Genomic DNA, 25,382 nt, shown 5'->3' on the forward strand with positions numbered 1-25,382 from the left:
TTATATGATTATAGTAATTCGCCTTGCTGTCTAAGGACATAATAATTGAACGTAAGCAACGTAGAGTCCATAAGACTTTAATGTCTTTGAATATTCAGTCACTAGAGGGAGCCAATTTACTCTATAACAACAAGAAAGCTTCTAGGGGTTTGGAAAGAGATATTTGGCTTGTTAAAAATACCTTACTGCTGCAAAATAACTTGATTAAAACCAAAATCGACATATATGCGTGATCTACATGAAATGTAGGTATTTAATACTCTGTGAAGGAAAAGATTTACAAGGAGAAATCTTTGAGATCTCTTAAAACTCATTACTTTAATGGGTCTTCCATAAGAATATTTCTGCTCCGTTTTTCACACAGCGCTACACATAGCTGGGCATTATATTCCAGTGATCAGGGTTACTGCAGTGCAGCGTCTGACTTCATGATCAGTGTTGCCTTTTCCTGGGGATATCCTTCACAAACACAGAGCCTGAGAGTGGGACGGGAACAGGAAAGCGTTCACTTGGAGGAGGGTGGGCTGTGGCGAAGAGGTGAGATTTTTAGCAAAGACAAATATTCCTTCAGACACAACTTGGAAAGCTTCTGGTACTCTTATATTTTGGACTTTAATTCACTTTACTGTATTAATGTTAATTTTCTGTAGGACAAACATACATTTTATACAGTAAAAAGAGTGAGAACATATGTAAAATTAAATGCTCTTTAAATTATTGATGGGTCTTAATTAGTTTTAACTTTGGAAAAATATATATGTAAAGACTGTAAAATATCTGCTCTTTCCCTCAACTAGGCATAATCTCTCTCTCTCTCTCTCTCTCTCTCTCTCTCTCTCTCTCGCTCATGTCTGAACTTAAGGTTGAGCAAGTGGAGCTCCTGCCCTACAGCTGTTGTGGTTCAAGGGCAGGAAGCAGCTTGGTTCCCACACAAAGGTACACATCAAACACACAGACTCACTTACACACACACACATGCACAACTGCACGAATTGCCAGCCTTGCAAGCATAATACGAGGTACAGTGAACAAATACACACCAAGACAAACAGGACATTCCTACTGTCTGACGCTACAAACCAACAGATTTACAGGTCTTGTTTCCACTTAAACAAATGCTTTAGCTCGCAAATGTCATGAAGTCTCTCCTTATGGATCACAGAGTGTCCACAAATTAGTCTCATTACATATGTTTATTATACATTTGTGCCCTCCCTAATATCTGATTCTGACTGGTGAAATTAGTAGTCAGTTATTTTGACTATATAATAATTGTGCTACTGTAGATGACTCTTGTGACACTTTGCAGACTCTTTGTTCTCAAATACTCTACTGTTCAAAAGTTTGTTTGTTTTTTTATGAAAGAAATTAATAGTTTTATTAAGCAAGGAATGAATAAATGTATCGACGTTGACTTTAAAGTAACTTTTTTTTTTTTTTACAAAAAAATGTACTTCAAATAAATGCTGTTCTTTTAAACTTATTTACTCAAGAATCCTGAGAGGTTACTGAAAAAATAAAAAATGTTAATAATCAAATTTTTTAGAATAGTATTAAGTAGCACAATTGTTTTCAAGATAGATACGTTTTTGTTTTTTTTTCCTGAGCAGAAAATAAGCATAGGAATGATTTCTAAAGGATCACACTGAAGACGGGAGATGAAAATTCAGCTCTGTCATCACAAGAACAAAATTCAATTGAAAACATATTTAAATAGAAAAGGTTATTTTAAAATCTAATGATATTTCACAGTATTACAGTTTTTACTGTATTTTGATCAAATAATGCAGTTTTGGTAAATATAAGAGGCTTATTTAAAAAACTTTTTAAAAACTTGGACTTTGGAAAAGTAATGTATATCACCTATATGTTGGGCTTAAAGTCAGACTTGGTGGGAAGAGAGACACCCATCATGCAAATTTCCCATGCAAAAATAATTAGGCCAGCAAAAAACAAATAGCACACTAATTACAAGGGCAGTGCCTTTGAGCAACATGGGGTTAAATGCCCTACTCAAGGGCACTACAAATAACCCCACATAACCATGACCTGTTTAACAAGGATTCACATTTAAAAACACACCATATGCATGCTACTTTTGCATAAATAAATAATAATAAAATAAAATAAACTCACAAGTAAATTATATCAAATGTTATAAATTCAGTTAAGATAGCTGTTAAACTTTCATAAATATGTACAAAACCAAATTAATTTATCACCCTGTTCAGTTTTCAAAACCTGTACAACATGCCAACTTTCCACAGGCAAGTGTTTTGAAATATCTACCTTCTCTCTCTCTCTGACTTTCTATCTGTGTTAACGCCTATGCTGGGAAGAAAGGCTCAACTCTTTCCCACGGTCATAGAGCACGTGGTTTAAAATTGGATCCTGAATGACCCACCCTCCCTATTGAAACGTCACTGCAGTTCAGCCATTGAGATCCTGTTACACTGCCAAAGATGTTCAAGGCATTTGAATGAGAGTCTATTGACCTGGCAAAGACACATTCAACAAAACCACAGAACCTACAGACAAGTTAAGTCAGGTTTTAGAGTTAAGAGACTATGAAATTATGTTTTCATGTGTTGAATATAGACAAGTTCCACCCTTGTTTCTCATTGCAGAGCATGCAAAATTTGTCCGGGCAGTGCTCCATCAATTGTGAACAATTGGATAATCTTTTGTGCACACGCAAGATGTTGAAATGTTTATGAGTGTGAACATCGGTGACATTGGGTAGGATTATGGACCACAAACAGACAGACATCTAGACAGACAAACGGATGCAAAGAGAGATTTCTGTCATTTCAACAATTTTCTTAATTCAAAGTGGTTGAAAAAGTTAATAAAGTGAATACACTTTACAGTTTGAGGCTATGTTTTCTATTTGAATGGATTAGCAAAAACATGCAGTGGAGTTGACTACAGGGTTGAAAATAAAGTAGGCTAGTATATTTAATTAACGTGTAAACTACAATGTATATATATATATATATATGCACGTCCTGATTTTGCCAAGTCCGATGTGTTCCTAGGTCAACATATTTTGTTGACCCTGGAACAACATTTTACTCCAAAAATATATTCTTAACCATATCCCTACACCTAAACCTAACCTTTACCATGAGTAATCCCTAAAATCAGAGGAAATGATAGATGAATTACACTGATGTACAAGCACCAAACACTGATTTTAAGCATAAACTTCACAAAATCTATAAACTGGTTCTTCAAATCTGATTGGTTAATCACAATGTTGTTCCAGGGTCAACAAGGATGTGGTCCCAGGAACATGTCTCACTTGGTAAAATCAGGTTAGGCATATATATATATATATCTGTGTGTGTGTGTGTGTGTGTGTGTGTGTGTATTATATTATATTATATTGTACAGCTACTAGTAGGAGCATGATTCCATTTGAAAAGTAATTATTCACGAACTCCAAAGACATTCCGCACTTTTTATTATTGTATAATTATTTGCAGCATTTTCTCTGCAATGCAGTCTGCTAAAAATCATCCTACGAAACGAACACAGTCTCCGCCCCTGAAAGACAAACTTCGTAACGGGTGATTGTTATTCAAATGAGCCTCAATGGGCGGAATCAAGTCGGTGAGCTATAACGGAGCATACAGTGAGAACACAGCGCGCGGAGCAGGCCATTCAACACCCGCTCGTGGGAACCACTATAGGTAAAGCCCCCAAACATACGTTGACTATATTTATTGCAATACTATTTTCCCTGTTTTTTTTTTTTTGTTTTTTTTTGTGGTTTCATTTGCAAAGATTAGCTAAATAACTGTTGATACATTTTCTATTATGAACAGGATATTGGAGCAGCATATGCAGCATGGGATACTGAAGTTCCCAGCTCTATAAGGAACGTTTTTTATGCTTGAATAATATTGAGCGCATAAACTGGGGGAATTGTGAATAGGCTACCTTGGAGCTTGGTCTTCGAATTTTAACTCCCCATTAGTGAATGTTCCCTCAGGTTATTTCGGGGGGTGGACGAAGATCTGGCTCATTATCTTCTATCAGAAACAGAAGCGAAGGGCTGCAGTCATCTACCTGTTGAAATAATGAGTCAGGCGGACATGGCTTGCTCTGCGCGTCAAAGAGTGTTTCAGGAAGCGCTCAGGAAAGGGAATACTAAGGAACTCCATTCGCTCTTGCAAAACATGACAAACTGTGAATTTAACGTGAACTCTTTCGGACCCGAGGGACAGACGGCGCTTCATCAGTCCGTGATCGATGGCAACCTGGAGTTAGTGAAGCTACTGGTGAAGTTTGGTGCAGACATCCGTCTGGCCAACAGAGATGGATGGAGCGCCCTGCACATAGCAGCTTTTGGTGGACACCAAGACATCGTTCTTTACCTCATCACACGGGCGAAGTACTCATCAAGCGCGCTCTGAGGCAATCAAAGAAGATCTGACGCTGTACCTTTAAGCCTACATGACCCGTATGTGCCAAAGACAGTTTGTTTGTGATGTATTTAGGAAATTGATTTAATATCGGTAGGCACAGAATTCAAATCCAAAAGGCTATTTTTGATAAGTTGGGTTGGTACAATGTCATGGGTGTGGTTTGCCAACTTTGGATGCATGATGAAAATGATCGCTGTGTTATTTATAGATTTTTTTTTTCATGACAAATTGAACAGGCTATCAACGTAAGAAATACGACATTAGTTGCTCCAACAGGTTGATTAGACTCAGGTTGCGAATTTTGTGGGGGTGGGGATCTGACTCCTTAATTAAGTCTTGAACATACAAAAAGAAAAAAACAACAATGGTGTTTTTTAAAATTAGGAAGGCTATATATATATATATATATATATATATATATATATAAGGCTATATATGCAGCGTTCAAACAGCGTTTTAAGAACCACAAAAACTACAAAAGATTGTATGTATAACTGATGTTAACTAATACAAAATTTATGCGCAAGACCAACTTAATCATTAACGTTACTGACAGACATTTCTCCACAAAGTCGACCCCCCCCCCCCCCCCCAATTCACACACTGACTAGACTGACATACATATTCCTGTACAGAATAACATTATGTACACGTTCTATTTGCATATTGCCTAAAACTGGGACTGATGTCCGATACCTCAACTGTAATGCATTATAACGGTGACAATGCATGTTGGTCATCAAGTTTAGTATCTTTCATCATTCAGCATCTCTCACCTCTTTAATGGAAATATTTACACACATTTTATTTCACTCACAACTAAATAGGACTGCATTTTGGCATTGACTGTTGTGTCATAATCAGTACTTTGTGATTGTTTTTATTTTTAGCTGTTCCACACATTTCAAGCCACACTGTTTTCTAATTCAGAGTTTGAGCAAAACTATAGACTGCATTGTATCCTAAAGCACGTTGGCCTCGTCTTCTTAGACCTCTTGTCAACTCAGGCAAGTTGTAAGGTTTAAATATGTTGTGACTTATGAAATGCTTCAAAGCCAGTATAAAAATATGCATTACTTATACTTGAGAATGTTTTAAATATTGCACTGATGGCTGTTTTATGAGTTGTTGGTGTGATGCCAACTTTTAAAGATACTATTTTTCTAAATGGAAAAACTATTCTTATTGTATGTAAGCTCCAGGGTGGGTTCCACTCATTCTTTGCAAAGGTTTTTATATGCCTATGAATTAAATTACTGTATGTGTAATTACGCAACACACTCTGCTTGAATGTCCCCCCCATAAGTAATGTCAAACATATTATAGACCATAACAACTATGTTAAAATATGACAGTGTTATTGGGCATCCTTTTGACATAATGGGAGAACAAACAAGTAAAGTGAAGTGTCCATAAAAAGTCTTGGAGCACTTCCTATCTGAAGTCCTATCCTCCTCTTTTTAAGGGGGATGCTACATGGTAAAACCAGTGTAACAAGAAGTTGCACAATGCACAAGTCTTTACTTGATAATGCCATAACATTTATGACATGAAAGTAAAAGTATCTTCTTATAAAAGTAACTTCGTGATATTCTGGACCAACTTTTGAATTATTATTTTCATCAAACAGAAGTTTGGAAAAAGGGCTCTCATAATGTTTTTGTGAATTGTTATTTTGTTGTGTTTTATATTTGTTTAGCTGTTTTGTTTATGTTTTGAATGATGTAAGTGGTCATATTTTAAATATATTACTTGCTGTATTTTGTACTTTTTGTGCAAAGCCATTTTAGATTAAATTCTGTGGTTGTAAGAAAATGACTGGTGCAATGCATGGACTTGCATGTGACTCAGTGAGGATTCTTCAGAATGTTCTTGTTTCTTGAGTCAGCCTTTGCCTCTTCCTGTGCCTTAGTTGCAGAGCCATATAGCTTGCTTAGTATTTCCGAGAAACACAAGTGGTTGTGACAAACGGACTGTGAAGGATGCAGTTAGCCTAAACAAATGTCTTTATAGAGTGTTACGTAACTTACAGAAAAACATGTTCCATATGTGTATGCAGAGCCTTGAGTAGATAGCAGTTAGTTCCTTGGTAAACACAAGTTTGGCATATGTAAAGTGTTCATTATACAGTCAATGTGTTATTTGATATTACAGTTAAAGTTAATATATTTTACTTTTACAGTACATTCAGCAGGACAATTTTACCATATTTCAAGGAAAATAGAAGTAATTCTAACATTGCATAGACGTACCTACATTAAGCCCTGTTGGGTCAAAAAAACAGCTATTAAGTTCAAGCTGCATTTAATAGAAATGTAACAAAGTATAATTCATTTTAATTTAATTGTAAACATGCAATTAAGTGTCCAATAACACTACATTCAGTTGACACTGATGTCTTTTAAAGTGTAATATTTCTGTAATAAGTACTCTTTTTTTTTAAGTATGCTAAATTGTACTTGATTTTCACATGGGAACACACACTTTCACAACTCTTATGAAGTTAAAGTCATCATTTACTAGCCCTCAATTATTTCCAAGCATGCGTGAGTTTCTTTCGTTTAGTAAAAAAGAAGATATTTTGAAGAATGTGGGTGACAAACAGTGGTAGCCACTGATGTTGAATCCAATGGAAGTCAATTGCTATACCAGCAATTGTTTGGTTACCAACATTGTCCAAATTATACTTTGTGTTCAGCAGAAGACAGAATCTCAAAGGGTTTTGCAACAACATGAGGGTCAGTACATTTTGTGATGAACTATCCAATACATACTTACCTCCCACAGTTGCTGAGGTAGAACACTTTTCAATATGAAATGTTTTGTACAGTTTCACCTTTATCCTGAACTTTAACTCTTAAAATGTCAATTCTGCAAATTAGTTACACATTTGTACATGTCTGTGTCCCAATAACTTTAAATGGCTAATATACTATAAGCTACAGTATGACACCAACTGAAATTAATTACCACCATTATAAAGTTGATGCAGCTAATGGAAAACAATGTTGTTAAGCCCAATCATGCTAGCTGCCTAAAGAGCAGGGAATGTTAACTAAATCCAAAATGCTGTTAAAGCTGATATGTGTCAATGTAACCAAATTACTGGTTAGAGATTAGGGGTAAAGATGATAAAATTGATATGTGTTTCCTTCACGACAACACTTAAGTAATATAAATATAAAAAATTTTTTTGTTTGTTTGTTTTGATTTGGCTGATTATTTTTCAGTCACACAAGAGAAAAACTTTATTAAGCACATCACATATGTTGTGTATAACAGTTGTTTACGAAATAGTAAAAGCATTTTTTTGGCGGCGTACTCAAATATTTATTGCTTACAGGGCATTTTTCTGCCCAAGTCACACTCTCATGCTTCCAACCTTTAGTCTCTCCATTGACAGAAGGGGCAAAAGACAGATAGCGAGAGAGACAGCTGGCCTGACCAATCCTTGCATGCCCTCTGCTCCTTTTAACTTTCTTTCACTATTTCACTCCATTTTGTGTGCTCCAGCTCATAGTGACAAGCCACCCAATTCACTCATCCATTCTTCTCTCCTCTTCTCTTTTGTTCGTCCAGTGCAACTCTCTTCGGCTCTATTCATTCCCCAGACGGTCCACCATTGACGGGAGCCCCTGCTTAAGTCACACTGCCCGACCCGGACCCCCTCCCTCTACACTCACACACACAAACACGCACACACACAGCTTTGCAGCTGCTATGGTAATGAGAGAGGGGACAAGCAAGGGAAAAGGTTGGAGAGCACAGAAAGAGAAAGGGAGATCCTTCCCATGCAACTCAATAACTATTGGCCCTGTTTTTTTTTTCACAAATGGAAAATCCGTCTACCTTCTTTTCTTATTCCCTCCTGTCAGTTTCCCACCCTGTTCCCTTCGTTTCCCTCCTCTAGCCTCCACACCTCCTCTCCTGACCTCCTCTTTCTCATTCAAATCCATTTCACACTGTGAAAAGGGATGTTCAAAGGTGTGTAAAGTAGCCCTGATCCAGCCCTTCAGGTCTGAGAAAGCTGGGTGTTTAAATGCGTACTCACTTGCATGTGTGTTTTCCTCGACATTTAATTGTGTGCGTTTTTAAACTCTGTGCTTGAATTGCATAGTACATATGTGGTTTATACTCAAAAATAGGTTTTATTGATATTGGTTTAAAGCAAGTGGAATCTTCAAGCAAGAGAGCTAGATGTTTCTCAAAATTAACTTCACTTTTCAGATCAATTTTTGCAATGACCTTTGCCCAACTAGTCTCTGGCAAACTACAGTTTTAAGGAGAAAATACTCAGCAATGGTGTTGACAAATGGATTGGTGCATGGTTTGTCTAAAAGCATATTAAAAACACTACATAGAAAAATAAACAACATGAAAACCCCACAGGGGGACTTTAAGGGAATGTAAACAGTTGCAAGATTTTTACAGATACAAAGATGGCAATCAGCTGTCCTAGCAGAGTAACCGCAGATAGCTCAATAAATTAAACATTTTATCTTATTCATACAGAGTTAAAAGTGCAAATATTCCATGCAGCCTTTCTACTATTATGAGGCCATTTAAAAAGTTCTTGCATAATAATAACAAAATACGTTTTATGCATGATTACTATTAGCAAAAATTAATTAATTTAGACAAAACATAGTATGTCAAAGACCATGTTCCTAAAAGCATTTCCTGCCATATGTTCACAATTTTAAATTCAATCAGTTTGTCTTTATTTAAAAGTTCGTAATTTTGGTGAGATGTAATGTATTGCTTGAAAGTATTCTTACAATCATTAATATATTTTTTTTTCTAAATAAATGGCATCTTTTTTATTTTCTAATGTATAGGGCCTATATATATATATATATATATATATATATATATATATATATATATATATATATATATATATATATATATATATATATATATATATATATACTGTATATTCTATTTTGAGCTTGATTAGTTTGATTAATTTTGAATGTAAATTCTGGGTTCCTCTTGGGCTAGTTTAGAACATGCAACCACAATTATGGGAAAGACTACAGACTTGACAGTTATCCAGAAGACAATAATCAACTCCCTCCACAAGGAGGGGAAGCCACAGAAGGTCTTTACTGAAAGGGCTGGCTGTTCATGGAGTGCTGTATCAAAATATATTCAAAGAAAGTTGACTGCAAGGAAAAAGTGTGGTAGGAAAAGGTGCACAAGCAACAGGGATGACCACAGCCTTGGGAAGATTGTCAGGAAAAGCTGATTCAAGAACTTGGGAGAACTTCACAAAGATTGGACTAAAGCCTGAGTCAGTGCATCAAGAGTCACCACACTCCGATGTCTTCAGGAAAAGGGCTACAGCTGTCACATTCCTAGAACCAAACCACTCCTGAACCAGAAAAAAAAGTGTCAAAAGCATTTCACCTGGGGTAAGGAGAAAAAAAAATGAACTGTTACTCAATGGTCCAAAGTCCTCTTTTCAGATGAAAGCAAATTTAGCATTTCATTTGGAAATCAAGGTATGGAGTCTGGAGGAAGACTGGAGAGGCACAGAATCCACGTTTTTAAAGTCAGTGATGATTTGGGTGCCGTGCCGTCTGCTGGTGTTGGTCCATTGTGTTTTATCAAGTCCAAAGTCGATGCAGCCATCTACCAGGGGATTTTGGAGCACTTTATTCCTCCATCTGCTAACAAGCTTTATGGAGATTGTGATTTCATTTTGCAGCAGGATTTTAGCGTCTGCCCACAGTGCCAAAACCACTTCAAAGTGGTTTGATGACTTGAAATTACTGTGCTTGACTGGCCAGACAACTCACCTCACCTGAACCTCACGGAGAAGCTATGGGGTATTTTTTGAAGAGAGAGATAAGTAACATCTGACAAACAATACAGAGGAGCTGAAGGCCACTATCAAAGCAACCTGAGCTTCAGTAACGCCTCAGCTGTGCCACAGAATGATCACCTTCATGCCACGCTACATTGAAGAAGTAATTTGTGCAAAAGGACCCCCAACCAAGTATTGAGTACATAATTAAACCTGCTTTGGAGATCTTGAACATTAATGTTTTGTAAATGTTTTTTTTGATTGATCTTTGAGAAAATATTCAAATTTTTTGAGACAATGCATTTTTTATTTTCCTAAGCTGTAAGTCATAACCATCAGAATTAAAACAAAAAACTCTTGAAATATTTCAGTTTGTGTGCAATGAATCTAGAATATAAGAAAGTTTCCTTTTTTTATTAAATTACAAAAAATAACAAGAACTTTTCCATGATATTCAATTTTTTTTTAGATGCACTAGTATATCTTAATAATTTGGACTTTATTTGCCATTTTATAAGACATGCACTCACAAACAATACAAAATGAAACAAGAGCAAAAACAAGATCACCTTATAATAATACATTAATATAGGAACAAATACAGGAACTATGGAGTGGTAAATTATAACAAAACAAGCATGTAATATGCATGTGCATAATGTGTGTATGTGTGTGTGTGATGGGGAGTGGGGTGAACTGGGGGACTCTGCTGGCAGACGGCTGAGGGGCCCCATGCAGTCTGTACTGCACAGCTATTCGTCTTATGTCTGTGCACGGTGACCTGTTAGACCATGACATCTGCCTGGCTGCCAACACAGAAAGAGATGCAGGAGTGCCCATATGGGGCCTCCTTTCTCCAAATACTAACACACAGCTCAGTCCCACAGTGTGTGTGTGTATGTGTGTGTGTGTGTGTGTGTGCATCTGAGTGTTTCGTTTTGATTAATAAGTGCAGACACACTCAGATGGGGTTACACATCTGTGAGTTAACAGGAGGAGAGGCCATGAGTGAAGCGATAGATTTCATGAACAGCACCCCAGACAAAAAAAATGTTTCATTTAAGTAACTTTAAACCAAAGAGTGTTTTGCAGCGTAAGTCAAATATACACTCCTTATAAGTGATTTGGTGAAAAAAGTATGTGCATTAAATCACATATTGAATGTCAAAGATGATGCTTTGGCACAAATGCATTTCAACCGTTTCGTGGTTATGCACCCTTAAAAAATTGTTTAAACAAAAATATAACCCTTCTTGTCAATTGACAGCCATATTTTTTTTTTTTTTTTTTGGAGAGACAGATTTTGGGTCATGTAGGGTGTATCTGCAGGAATATATTTTTTTTGTTCTCCATACAATGAAAATCGGTGTGGCCCAAACAACTGACTTTCACTGTATGGACAAAAAACACAATTGGGTAAAATATCTCTTTAAGTGTTGTGGAAGTTATGAAAAGTTTACAGTAAAGGAGTAATTTGTGTTTCGGTCCATATTAATGGTGTCAGATGTTAACTGACTGTGTTACAATGACGATGAATTAACGTCTGTCACCCTAAGACATTAACTATTTACTGATAGACTGTACAGTTTTCTGTTTGTGTGTGCTACAGAAACAGCTCTGCTTGCATATGCATGTATGTATGTATAATATGCTAGTGAGTAATTATGGAAGATAAAGACCCAGTTGTACTAAATGAAACTTCTGGGTTTGGGAGAGCAGAGCTGCTTTTCTGTTTGGCTGGCTTTGCTGAATGGAGCCATTCACAAGCCTCTAGCCACATGCTTTCTTTATCTTCATTGTTATCCCCCTCTTCCCTTCACCCACCGCAGCATAATGGCACTCCGTAAATGGGGTGGAGGAGCAGTCTGAAGGGGAGCGAGGGGGTAATTGGGTGAAAGTGAACAGTGGGGGAGGGACATGGAAAGGGGAGGATGAAGCAAAGTTGGGTATATGGTGACAGAACAAAACCAAACTAAGCCACCATTCATTTGTGGCTGACAAGTGATGATAGCAGAGGAATGCTTTTCAGGAACCAGTTAATTGGTTGATTGATTGATTTACTATTTCATTGACTAATTGAATGACTGATTAATTGGCCTAATTTTACAATAAGACACAATGTTAACCAACAAAGCCATTGTTATTATGAATAATGGAATAGATAAATTAGAAATGAAGCAAAACTTATTAGTACCAGAACAGAATAAATAAACAGATATGTGTGGTCTATTCTATTAGCTGCACATTGTCTTTTAGGCAAGAACCAGTTTTAAGTGTCATAAAAAGAAGTATCACAATTTAATAAAAACACTTTGAGTTAGGCAACTTATTATAACGCTTTCATTTCCACGGTTATTCGAAGAGCGCATTAACTGTATAAAGAAAGCAAGCAAATTGCATGGCATTATGAAAGAACATTATCTAGCCTGCAATTAAGCTCTCTCTCTCTCTCTCTCTCTCTCTCTCTCACACTAAAAAAAAAAAACCCTATCATCAGTCGGTCTACATTGTAAATGAATTGCTTACATTATACTCACTCGCTTATGATGAGAGAATTCGCGAGAGTTCAGGATTCAGACTCATCTGAACGCCTCTGATTGGCCATTGCATTCATAATCTCAGTAGAATCGTGTGTGATTGGTTAAGATGCGCAACACTCTAAAAGTGAAACGCCGAAGAGAAACAACGATGCAACATGAGCAGCAGATCAACATTTAATGCCATCAAAACTTTCCATTTAATTTTTTATTTGATTCTCCACAGACGTAATAGATTTAGTTTAATTTGCAGTGGCATTTTTATCCAGTTTGGTGGCGTATGGCACAAAGACTAAATGGGGTTTTCAAGCATCAAAACAACAAAAGGTTAATACAGTCATATTTATTTAATTTCTAATAAAAAAGAAAAAAAAAACATTGCATGATTCTGTTAAATGATGCACTATGCACTTTGTCACTATCAGTCAAACCACTCGTGTTTACCCATTTGACAGCAAGAAGTTTGAAATAATTTAAAATATAATAAAATTTAGGTTGCGTACTTATAGTTTTATATATTTTAATAAGTATAGGTCAGAATAAGTATGTTGTTTCATTGTTACAAAAATATAGCTGTTTTCACTGAGTGATGATGGAACATTATTTTACCCATATTTTGACATTTTATTCACACATCATTTAACCCTGAAAAAAAAAATTTCCACAAAAATATTAAGCAGCAGTGTTTTCAGCATTGATAATAATAATAAATTATACTTGAGCAGGAAATCAGCATATCAGAACGATTTCTGAAGGATCACGTGACACTAAATACTGCAGTAATGACTGCTGAATTCAGATTCGTCATCACATAGAATACATTACATTTTAAATCATATTTGAATAGAAAAAAAAACATTAAAAATAAGCCTATACGCTTTGTTTAATTGCACAAAATATTTTATTACTCATTTTGAAAATACAGTGGTTGTAATCACAAATGATCATGATCACAAAGATTTGACACAATTGTTCTGTAGACATTAGGCAAGCAACCACAGGAATACACGTGGTTCATTATTAGTAGCACTCTGTCTGTGTTAATGTGTGGACCACTAGACAAGCAGAAGTCAACAGTGATGCTGGCTGATTGTGTTCTTCTACAACAGCTCCACTTGCTGGCTTTACGAGCGTAGCACAAACAGCGTTACACAGACGATGCGTTATAGTGTTGCATTTCTCCAATGATTGTTTGCGCTAAATCAAACACTCTTCCCCAAATGTTTAACAAAACAGAATTTATGTAACCCAAGGTGTGAATCCACAGCTGGCTGAAAGATGGTGAAAGTATACAGTTAGTTATAAAGTGAGTTACCGATTAAAAACATCCTGTCCAATCACATTTTGGAAAGATTCTCAGTGCCAAAGACTGATTGATTAGGAGATTGTGCAGATTTCTCCTCTCTGAATTCTGCTGTATTCCTGCAGGTGAGTGAACAGTGGTGTATACTTTAGTCTATACTTAGGTCTATACTTATGTATTTCAGTAACTGAGAGACTGGGACTAGATGTCACAAGGGCTATCTAATAGTGTTTTTCTGTACAGAGTTTTGCATGTTGGTTTAAAAAACGCTGTGATTGTGAGTGTCATATTACTCTTACAGTAACAAGAAGCTTATATTGAGTAACTTACATTTTAGACACAATACTACTGAATACCATCCATTTATGCTTGGCCAACGAGAATAGTTCAAACTTTCTAACAAATCCACAGCTGGATCACCCATTTTGTCTCGGAACAAGTTGAATTTTTTAAGGATTGTTTGATTCACTGAGTCACTCATTGACGGGCGCCACCTACTGGTTAAAGGATGTAATCATAGGATTTCCTGTCAATCCCCTGTCACTGTACACAGGTTACTTACCCCTCTACGATGCCTAACCATAAATTATTTGTATGTTATTTCTTAGGTAATAATGGTGGAAAGGTTAAATTATTGCCATACAGACAACTAACCCCAGCCTCTCATATGTACGATGAAGTGGTAAATCCATACCTTGGTTCTAGGATAGGGCAGGGATCTAAAAAACATACAAAAATAACAAATGCATGAAAAATCTGTACATTTATGTATAACTGTATAATGTAAACATGTAAAACAACAACTACGAATGATCTCTGTTAAAGGAATGGTTCACTCAGAAATTAAAATGTACTCAACCTCAAGATAAAGGTGTGGTTGTTTCTTCATTTGAACATATTTTATGAAATCTAGCATTACTTTACTTGCTCACCAATGGATCCTCTGCAGTGAATGGGTGCCGTCAGAATGAAGGTACAAACAGATGATTAAAACATCACAATAAACCACATGTAATCCACACCTCTCCAGTCCGTCAATTAGCATATTGTGAAGTGTAAAGCTACGTGTTCTGCATTCTGACGCCACTCGGCAAGTAATGCATTTCTCCATAACTGTTCTGATGAAAAAACTAACTAATCTGGATGGTCTGAGCGTGAGTACATTTTCAGCAAGCTTTAATTTTTGGGTGAACTATTCCTTTAAGAGGGATGTGCTTGTTCTGTGTATGTATGGTGTGTTGTTTATTCAGCAAACTTTAGAGGACAGATTTAAGGTCACATAAACATTAAACATTATCCTCAGACACAGTGCAGTTTATTCCTGCTCTTTTGCAGTGTGGCAGTATCACATAAACAGTTTATGTTCGTTATATAATATGCAAACTTACCAACTTCTGTTGCAGTGACAATGGCCTCCTCAGAAAAGCCCAGAGTTAAAGCAAAAGATCTGAATATCTGTATTAGATCGGGCCTTAGTATGGATGACCGTCCTAGGAGCAATGTTACTGACAAATTAGTATGCTTCATTAATGTCATAGACACGTGATGCAATTTATCGGTGTAGACTTACCGTAAAGAGCTACTTGAGTGTATTCTTTGTCCATGCTCTTGTATTTAAGGACCAAACTATAATCAGTGTAATTGGTCTCCACTATTGTGATGTCTTTTGTTATCTTGTGCCCTTAAAATGACAAAAAGCCAGACGTCTCATTTTATTTTAAAGTTAATGGATAGATTTGATCTGTGTATGTTTGCATACCTGCCGTAAAATGTGCTTATGGTAAAATTGAACTAAATACATTTTATAAAGTATAAAGAGGCTAAAACCTACACATGAAAATGATAACTTAAAAATTGTTATAACAAAATATTATTTAATATCTCTGAATTTAACAGGTTAGTTCACCCAAAAATGACAATTCTGTCATCATTTACTCACCCTCATGTCGTTGCAAACCTGTAAAAGAAGATATTTTGAAGATTTTTGTTAATCAAACAGTCGGTGGTTGCCATTGACTTCCATAGTAGGAAAAAAAAAATACTATGGAAGTCAATGGCTACCACCAACTGTTTGATTAACAGCAATCTTCAAAATATCTTCTTTTACAGGTTTGCAACGACATGAGGGTGAGTAAATGATGACAGAATTGTCATTTTTGGGTGAAATATTCCTTTAATCCAAACACATTCATTTATGCCTAAAAAACTATTTATTATAAAATAGTAACAATCACAGGTTAACACTTTTTTTCACTCTAAGTGGTTTCATTTTATTCTGTTCTATTTTGCAATATATTCTACTCAATATTCTGTATAGAATACTTGAGAAGTAATCTCTCATTCTTCTTGTAGGTCTGATGAAAAAGTGCAATGGACTTCAATGTATTTGAAAAGCTGCTGATGTCAGATCTCACATTTCACAGTCACGAGTGTGAATAATGACATCCCGTGATAAGAAAGATGTTTGAGAGAGGAAGTGAGAGCTTACTTTTGCTGAAGTAAGTGAATTCTCCAGGAACATCTGTCATCTCATATGAATAAACATTGACGGAGCATCCATATGGTCTGTTAGTTCAAGTATATACAGATTGTTAGCACAGAGTTTAAATGTTTTGATTAAATGTGTTTTCCCATCACAATATGTTTTGCCTTTGTTATTTGAGATGGTGTGATAATATAAATATGGATCAAAATCCTATCCAAAATTGTGCATGCACCTCATGGTCCACATGGTCAGATTCATATTTCCCTTGGCATCTTGTTCAAGAAGGCCTTTAGAAACCTTCAGCTGGTTTTTGACCATTGCAAAAAACGGTGACTCATCTGCAAGTCCAAGCCGGTACCATTCACCTGAAAACTGACAGTAAATGTAAGTAAACATGGTTTGCAGTTTACTGAAGGCCCCAAGGGTTCTGTAGTACCAGGTGTTGGTTATATAGCCTAGATAATTACTGTTATTGATAGAGAGAGAAAAATACAGAGTCTGACATTTTTTTTTTGGTCATTTCACAATAAGCTATCATTTGTTAACATAAGTTAGTTAACAATGACAAAGTATTCTAAATCATTTATTATTAATATTAATTTCCATATTTACTAATACATCAATGAAATCAAACACTGTGTCTGGTAATATTACTGAATGTACCAGAGCTATCATTAAAAATGAACAATTATTTAATAAATACTGTAACAAATGTACTATTCATTGTTAGGCAATGTTAGTTAATGCATTACGTAATGTTAACAAATGAAACCTTATTGTGAAGTCTTACTGAATTTATAATTTTCAGTTATCGTCTATTACTAGATGGCAGGTTTTTTAACAAAATGTAATGTGGCACAAAGAGAAGCTTTTTTTCTTTGTGTAAACCGCTAACTCATTACCAGTTAAAGCATGAATTATGAATAATTTTAAGATCTGTTCAATATACACCAAAAACATTGATTTTCAGTCTTGTACAGAAATAAAAACTGATGAACCATGATCCGTTCTTTAAGTAAACTATTGTGATATGTGACACTGATATCCGCCTCTTCACTGTTTGCTTTTGAATTTGAACTTTTGAACAAATGCTATATAAACAAACAGCTTCACTTGAAATGCCTCTGCTATTAAATGAAAAACATGCATTCGATGCTTAAACTACTTACTCCTAAAATCTATAAAAGCACAACCCGAAACAACTGAAAACTCATACTCACTTTCTCCGGATCAAAGTTGGGCTGAGGTTCAATAACATGCTGCGTGTTGAAACCGTGTGTCCCCAAAAACATACAAAGCAAAAGTGCTAATGCCAGAGTCATGCTGAAAGTTAAAACACCTCTTAAGCTGTATGCAAAAGTGAGGAACGCAAAACTAATGACACATCAGAGAAGCGGTGGGAAACTGTTGGGATTATATTTGCCTAGAACGAGGGAATGTTTGAGGAGGGTAGGAGCCCGGCCCCTAACACACAATCCATGTGTACCGACGGTCCATGTTAGAGAATTGCCATGAAATTACTTAAGATTTATATAATACATAGAGATTCAAGATGATTATAAAGCACATTTGTCAGACACTCCACCAACGTGTAATTACAGATAAAAACAGCCAGTTAGACAATGCAGATGTGACACTTTCCACATTATGCTTTTTTAAAACAATCTTTGAACAGCTCTGTTACCAGATGTTCCTCTACAAACTGTGAGTGTAAAATGACCCTGGACTTTGACTTCACTGGCCCAACACAAATTGTTACGACACCAGTCTCTACAAAAATCACCATTACTCCAGTGTTCGTACACTTATGCCTGAAAATTTAAATTAAACAGAGATGGTATAATGACTGGATACTTCTGAAGAGACCTCATAATAAGTCTCCGATCGGCCAATTTCTCAGGCTTTAAGCAATAGCTGGAAGCTTCTAGTAATGAGACCACATCAACTATGATGGCTCATAACTGAAAAACATAACAGTACACGTAATGAAGTCTGGCTATCTAGTAACATGGCACCAATTTTAATAAAAATAAATTTATTAAAAAATCATATTTTAATAATAATACAAAATTGACAAAACTTGTATTTGGCACATTATTTATTGTCAGAACAATGCATTAAACTTTACGGACTCAGTTCCACAGTTCAAAACAACATACGACTTCACCTTTGAGACTTCAGTTTAATTTTGCGCACTTTCTGAATGAAGCCAACAATAGAGTATGTTAAATAAATTTGGATTAATACCGTATTTGGTTCAACTTCTTCGTTAAACACAAAAAAGTGAGCAAGTTGATGGTAGATGAGGTCAGAAAAAAAAATCATGCGGTCACTAATGCAGTTCATTAATTAGTATACATTTATAACAGCATACAGTACCATCAGAATATAAAGACAAGAATCATTTTAAATTCAACATTTCCTATAATATTCTTTTTGAGATTGACTGAGCTTCTAATTAAAATGTAACCCAAGGTACTGTGTTGATGCAGAGGAAATTGCTAACTAATAAAGCTTATATAAACTCTCCATGTGGCAAATGAATAGTTGTATATTTAGACCTTTTTCAAAAACATCCTTTATATGACCTGCAAACAAGTTAAAATGATTTTTCACGTCATCTCTCATTTTTAGTATCAACTATAACAGTATTAAAAGATTCTTGAAGACTGCTTGAAAATATATCACATCAGCCGCTATTTTTGCTGATTCAATGACAAATCACATTAAAAAAGTATCAAACACACATATTTAATATGTAAATGTTTACATTATTTGAAAACATAATGACAGGCTTCTAACATGTCATTGCAACTAGTTTGTTTTTTTCTAAATTTTGGTGTTGGCACCAAGGAGAAAACTTGTCTAGTGCTGTCGAGTCCCCTTAAAACGAGCTTGAATCTCCTCCAGAGTTCTGCCTTTGGTCTCAGGGACAAAAATAGCAGTGAAGATGACATTGAGAGCACACAGTCCTGAGAACATCCAGAATGTCCCCGCACTGGTTATGGCATCCTAAAAAGAAACAACACGTATCCTTTATCAGACCTGTTTGTTAAACCTAGAATGTTTCTGTGGAAAATACATGACCGTCAGCTCACCGTGAGGTTCTGGAAGGTCTTGGTGACAATGAAGGCACAGGTCCAGTTGGTAAGCACACACAGAGCACTGCCCAATCCCCTCACTCGTGTGGGAAAGATCTCTGACATCACCAGCCAAGGAGTAGGACCCCAACCAAGAGCAAAACCTGATTTACACATATTTATGATATCCAGATTAACTGCAGTCCATTCACATATTAAAGATTATAACAAATCTCGGATTTGATTGATTTTTGATTGATATGACAATGTTAATGTATTTGGTCTTGGTGCAATATATTCGCTGAACATTCTGCTGCTATTGCTGCAGAGCAGGTATTGATTTGCTACTGCCAATAATTGCAAAGACAAGCTGTTGTGAGCAATGCAATCTGGTAAATCTGGTAGCACATCTAGACAGGTGGAGCTGGGGGAGGTGGAGGGTTTCAGACCAATCAGCTTGTGCCATACAGCAAATGATGCGGCCAATCAGCCTGCACCATCAAGAGGTTCATAACTAGACCTTCCACCAAAAATATGAACTGGACAAAATCTCAAGTGCAGCTTGATATTGCATAAAGAAATCTAGACCACTGTATATTTTGTTTTCTTTCTAAGTCACTCTGCATCTGTAAAATAATTGTAATTTGGATGGCCATAAATTATACTTTATCTTTATAGTTATTTTTATTTCAAGTGAATTCAGCTGGCTAATGACACTTTTATCTTCTGTAGAACTGCTTAGAACTTGTTTCATGCTTAGAACTTGGGAAAGTCGTGGCCTAATGGTTAGAGAGTCAGACTCCCAATTGAAGGGTTGTGAGTTCGAGTCTCGGGCCGGCAGGAATTGTGGGTGTTTGTGATGGGTTAAATGCAGAGCACAAATTCTGAGTATGGGTCACCATACTTGGCTGAATGTCACGTCACTTTCATAATTGATGAATTTTACAAGAACCCTAATTTTACTGTGAAGCTGCTTTTTAACAATCTGTATTGTATAAAGTGTATATGAATAAATGTGACTTGACCACATAGAGCAGCAAATTTTAGTGTAGCTGCTAAATACTTGGTAAGTTTAGTAAAATACATTTCTTCTAACCTGCAATGAAAAGGCCCATGCTTCCCACAGCCAGCCAGGCCAGGTCAGTAGGAGGCTGCTCTGCCAGAGAACCCTGGGCGTCTGTTAGTAAACTTATCAGTGTAGAGTTATTATGCTTCACAGTCAACTTGAAATATACTCCAAACACTGCTTCACTAACACACATGGTGACACCTTGTGGGAGACACAAAATTAAGGACAATCTATTTTTAGTCTTTTTAATAACAAAAAAAATTATACAGTTGTGCAAATATATTAATTAATGATGTTTCTACCAGACAAGATGAGGAGAACTTTCCGCCCAGCCTTGTCCATGATAACAGCAGCAATTGCAGTGAAGACCACCTGTGTGGCTGCAACAATAACAGTGGCCACATCGCTGCTCTGTGGTGGAAAATAATGAACATCACAATATGCACAATAAGCTCTTGATGAATAAACTTTAAAAAAAAAAAAAAAAAAAAAAAAAAAAACTCACTTTAAAATGGGCCTGCTCGAAAATCGTCTCTGCATAAAACATGATGGCATTAATGCCGGTCATTTGCTGGAGGAGCATCATCATAATGCCTATGCCCAAAGGCTTTAAGACACCAGGGTCCTTCAAATCGGCCAGACTGAAGCTTTGCTCCTGTAATCAATTAAACGTCAACTTTAGTGACTTGTATAAAAGTTGTACACATAACAATATTTATTAAATTGAAAAAAGCCCCAGTAAAGTGAGGTAAACTTAAAGTCAACAAAATTAAACATTAATTCTGGTTGGTAACACCCACGTTTAATCATTCTTTCAGTTCCTGATGAATAAAATTTACAGGATAGTTGACCCAAAAATCTCAATTCTGTCATCACTCACCCTCATGGTTTTCCAAGACTTTTGCTCCTATTCGAAACACGAATTATGATTTTTTTTTTTTTTTAAACATCAGAGATTTCCACAGAAAGTCCACACAACAACAAAACTGAAAATAAAAATAAAAAATAAATCCAAATGAATTGAGCAGTTTAAGCCAAGTCTTCTGAAGAGACATGATCATTTAACATTATTAATGGATTTTTTTTCACATACAAACATTAGATCTTTCACAAGAACAGATAAGGTTTGATGATTCCATATTTGATGAGCTCTATGTATGTGCATTGTTCAATGTTTATATATAAATAAAAGCATAAATTAAATGAGTGTGTCATATAAAGTGATCATGTCTCTTGGATTAAACCGCATGCACGTTTTGGTGGAATAGACTTTCAGCGCAGGAAAATAAATCATCATTAAATCTATATTCACTAGTGTTTCAAAAACGAATAAAAGTCGTATGGGTTTGGAACGACGTGAGGCCAAGTAAATAATGACAGAATTTTTATTTTTGGGTGAACTGTTTCATCACTGAATACCCAGTTCATCAAAAATATGTCATATTCGAAAAGGAAAGGTGCAATAGACAATTCACGTCGGCTTTATCCTTAAACATAAGCTCAGCATATAATATTAAATTTGAGATTTTTGAACTCTGAGATGTGAAATGAGAAATGTGTGTTGGCTAACTTCATTTTTGTAGGCCTCTTCTATTCTAGCACACTCCCACTCTGCCGGGGCATCAGGACCCCTGAGGAAGCGCAGGGCCTCCTCTGCCTCTCTCCTCTTCCCTTGGCAGAGCAGGAATCGTGGCGTCTCCGGCATGAAGCACATACACACCAGCATTAGTGTGGGAGGGATAGAGGATGTGATTGCTAACCATTGCCAGTCCAGGAACAAACCTTGAAAAATAAACTTTACTTAAGTTATTTAAAGCGATAGCTCACCCCAAAATGACAATTCTGTCATCATTTACTCACCCTCATGTTATTGTTTAACTCCTACTACATTAATGGAGGTACTTTTAAGGTATATACAACTACTGAACACACAGAATAGGTCAGGTTTTCATACACAGCTCAGATTCAGACACGTACAATGCAGGATCTGTGTGTGTTTAAGAGGGACATTCCTGAGCTAACTTGACTTATCCATTAATGCAATACTGAAAGACAAGAGTCTTTCACAAGGATCCTCATCAACACAAAATAGGATGGCATTCACATACATTTGAGCTGATTTCAAAGAACAAATAAAGTACTGATTGCAGTGATGCATTGGAAAAGAGACATTATATTGGTTGAAATGTGTCCTCTGATTAAACATCATCAAATACAGCTAACTGAGAGCAGAATAGCTCTATTACTCTCAAAGGCAGTCAAGCATCATAACTCGTATGTCATAGTTTAATCACAAGTTTAAAATGGGGGCCTAAATACCTGTTACATAGGCTCCCATAATGCCTGTCACAACCATTAGTTGCACGCACGATCCCATAGTTCCCCTAACACGCTCATGAGCTGTTTCAGAGATGTAAAGCTGTAGAAAAGGAGAAAACAAGAAACAAGTCAAATGGATAATGTTCTACTAACTTAAATTTCCCAAATTTACTTAAAAACATGGTTCACATAATTCATCTTCAGAACCCAGTTTAAGATATTTTAAATTTAGTCTGAGAGCTCTCAGTCCCTCCATTGATACTGTGTGTACGATGCATTCATGACGCTGCTGACGTGTTTTCTGGTGCGCCCAATAACAAAGATAACACGTCAGCGTCGTCACTGCAGTGTTGTGAATGTGCTCACAACAAAACCCGAAAGAAAAGACAATGCTAAGTAAAGTCGTATTTTTTGTTATTTTTGGACCAAAATGTATTTTCAATGCTTCAACAAATTCGTACTGACCCTCTGATGTCACATGGACTACTTTGATGATGTTTTTATTTCATTTCTGGACATGGACAGTATACCGAACATACATTTTCAATGGAGGGACAAAAAGCTTTCTTAAACTGTGTTTCGAAGATGAACAGAGGTCTCACGGGTTTGGAACGACAATAACATAATTTTCATTTTTGGGTGAACTAACCTTTTAATACAACAGCAGTAATAATAATGTGCAAAGTGCTCATCGACTTTATTTAAGAATTATAAGCCATAAAATGAACGAAACCAACCAGCTATGAAGTGAATCACAATTACAAAATTTGATTTGAGACAAAAACTAAAAAAAATGGAACAAATAGGTACAAGACTGTGTAATTAACAACTTTAACAGGACAAAGAACTACAGTCTCATGAAGTACTGTGAATGACAGTGAAATTAAAAGATGAAGAAATATAAAACTATTCTTTTAAACACATTGATTATAGAAACAATATATTTTAAGTTTAAGTTTTATACCTATATATAAACAAATATTAAAATAGTTTGAGATTTGACATTCCCCTATAGAGAAAATGATTAGGATTTTTACCTCCAGCAATACACTGGTAATACTTACAGGCACCACAAGAGAAGTCACTCCACTGGCCAGACCAGTGAGCACTCTGCCCACATACAACATCCAGTGGTTCTGAGCAGCGATAATGACGGTGAACCCACAGATGAATGGTACTGCACAGAACATAAGGCTCAATTTTCGTCCGATCCTCTCCACAACCCATCCTCCAATGAGACCCCCAAAAGCTGCACCTATGGTCACCACGGACTACAAGACAGAAAAAGATCTTTTTGTAACATTTGAACTCGGACATCAGCATTTATATATATATATATATATATATACATACACACACACACACACACACACACACTGACAACTAAATTTGGATTTTGATATTTAAACATCCTCCAACTCGGAAACTATAATGACATTGTAAGTTCTGGGGAATTTAAAATAAAAATAAATAATACTTAAAAAAAAAAAAAAAAAACAGGACAGGAGCATGTACCCCAAACCAGGAAGCTTCATCTGTGCTGAGCTGCAGTCTTGGGTCCTGGATTCCGCGGAGCTCAGGTATGGCAGGGGAGCTGTAACCCAGGACAAACCCAAAACTCAGGGGTCCCAGGACTGCTGCGAATGTGGCCATGTACAGTTTCCCATTCTTAACTTTACTGTCGAGCAAAAGTAGTTATGGACAAATTAGTTATGGACACTGTTACCATTCTTGCTGAGCAGGTTTTGTTTGCATGAGCGCGGGTACCCTGTATGTTAAACTACTGAAACAGAAAAAACTACCCATGAAGTCGGACTTACTCTAGATATGAGTCCTGTTCCGATCTGTCCTCGTCTGTCAGCTCACTGTTGACCAGCAGTGGTCTGGTCTCCTCGAAATCATCCATCGTGTCTCCGCTCGCAAACGATAATCAAATCATCAAGCAGTCCGTAGATAATCGCCACTGACAAACTGTGTTTTATGTCATGAATACAACTGACAACGCACACACAAGTTTAGCCAGGGATGTATCAAATGCTTTGTCTTTCCGCATCCCGAGAAAAAAACCCCGCTTTATTTCGCTAAACCCATAGACAGTAAAAGAAACCTGTGCTGTCAGCTGATATTAATAAATACATAACGTTACTTGCTGACCACAGACGTCCGCACTTGGTTTCAAAATAAAAGTCATTTACTGTTTCCTTTAACTTGTTTACACAAATGCACATAAAATATGTATAACTTTTTTTTTTAAACAGTTTATCTGGCATAGTAATTGTTTTTAATAATTTTACACATTTGTCACTTTGCTCTAAATAGCATTTTGAAGATGTTGTTCAAAAAA

General features: G+C 36.2%; 3 protein-coding genes and 1 long non-coding RNA gene across 5 annotated transcripts in view; 2 read left to right on the forward strand and 2 right to left on the reverse strand.

Moving 5' to 3' along the window:
* Positions 1-2,869, forward strand: part of LOC113079717 (uncharacterized) — a 5,887-nt gene extending 3,018 nt beyond the window's left edge. Inside the window, exons 2-4 of the long non-coding RNA XR_003281747.1 lie at positions 365-537; positions 863-936; positions 2,344-2,869. This is a non-coding gene — a long non-coding RNA (uncharacterized LOC113079717). The remainder of the gene's footprint in view (positions 1-364; positions 538-862; positions 937-2,343) is intronic.
* Positions 2,870-3,470: 601 nt separating this feature from the next.
* Positions 3,471-6,248, forward strand: LOC113079685 (notch-regulated ankyrin repeat-containing protein B). Its single transcript, XM_026251930.1, has 2 exons — positions 3,471-3,695; positions 3,831-6,248. The coding sequence occupies exon 2, from the start codon at positions 4,086-4,088 to the stop codon at positions 4,419-4,421; it is 336 nt and encodes a 111-aa protein (XP_026107715.1). The 5' UTR covers positions 3,471-3,695; positions 3,831-4,085; the 3' UTR covers positions 4,422-6,248.
* A 7,416-nt stretch (positions 6,249-13,664) lies between these two features.
* Positions 13,665-18,006, reverse strand: LOC113079611 (prostaglandin-H2 D-isomerase-like). 2 transcript variants are annotated; one of them, XM_026251858.1, is made up of 7 exons: positions 17,791-18,006; positions 16,803-16,942; positions 16,574-16,650; positions 15,656-15,766; positions 15,474-15,575; positions 14,780-14,804; positions 13,665-14,053 (listed from the first exon to the last, which is right to left on the reverse strand). In XM_026251858.1, the coding sequence occupies exons 1-7, from the start codon at positions 17,890-17,892 to the stop codon at positions 13,930-13,932; spliced, it is 681 nt and encodes a 226-aa protein (XP_026107643.1). In that variant the 5' UTR covers positions 17,893-18,006; the 3' UTR covers positions 13,665-13,929. The 2 variants fall into 2 exon arrangements, with proteins under 2 accessions (XP_026107643.1, XP_026107650.1); XM_026251865.1 differs by having other exon boundaries at positions 13,665-14,204.
* A 647-nt stretch (positions 18,007-18,653) lies between these two features.
* LOC113079556 (solute carrier family 2, facilitated glucose transporter member 8-like) lies at positions 18,654-25,194 on the reverse strand. The gene is made up of 10 exons (XM_026251797.1): positions 24,859-25,194; positions 24,554-24,716; positions 24,103-24,309; positions 23,039-23,138; positions 22,290-22,501; positions 21,225-21,374; positions 21,022-21,130; positions 20,747-20,920; positions 19,669-19,814; positions 18,654-19,582 (listed from the first exon to the last, which is right to left on the reverse strand). The coding sequence occupies exons 1-10, from the start codon at positions 24,942-24,944 to the stop codon at positions 19,436-19,438; spliced, it is 1,494 nt and encodes a 497-aa protein (XP_026107582.1). The 5' UTR covers positions 24,945-25,194; the 3' UTR covers positions 18,654-19,435.
* Between the last annotated feature and the right edge of the window lie 188 nt (positions 25,195-25,382).

Source organism: Carassius auratus, chromosome 5 (genome assembly GCF_003368295.1).
Source record: "Carassius auratus strain Wakin chromosome 5, ASM336829v1, whole genome shotgun sequence".
Lineage (NCBI taxonomy): Eukaryota > Metazoa > Chordata > Actinopteri > Cypriniformes > Cyprinidae > Carassius > Carassius auratus.

What these genes read in the sequence shown, in the direction of transcription:
- LOC113079685 (XM_026251930.1), top strand. Translation starts at nt 4,086, where the DNA reads ATGAGTCAGGCGGACATGGCTTGCTCTGCGCGTCAAAGAGTGTTTCAG.
- LOC113079611 (XM_026251858.1), bottom strand. Translation starts at nt 17,892, where the DNA reads ATGACTCTGGCATTAGCACTTTTGCTTTGTATGTTTTTGGGGACACAC. An exon ending in TGTCACTGCAACAGAAGTTG is followed by an intron (nt 14,805 to 15,473) that starts GTAAGTTTGCAT and finishes TATGTTTTTTAG; the next exon opens with ATCCCTGCCCTATCCTAGAA. An exon ending in TGCCCTATCCTAGAACCAAG is followed by an intron (nt 14,054 to 14,779) that starts GTATGGATTTAC and finishes ACCATCTTTCAG; the next exon opens with CCAGCTGTGGATTCACACCT.
- LOC113079556 (XM_026251797.1), bottom strand. Translation starts at nt 24,944, where the DNA reads ATGGATGATTTCGAGGAGACCAGACCACTGCTGGTCAACAGTGAGCTG. An exon ending in GAACAGGACTCATATCTAGA is followed by an intron (nt 24,717 to 24,858) that starts GTAAGTCCGACT and finishes TTTGCTCGACAG; the next exon opens with TAAAGTTAAGAATGGGAAAC. An exon ending in CATGGGCCTTTTCATTGCAG is followed by an intron (nt 19,815 to 20,746) that starts GTTAGAAGAAAT and finishes TGTGTAAATCAG; the next exon opens with GTTTTGCTCTTGGTTGGGGT.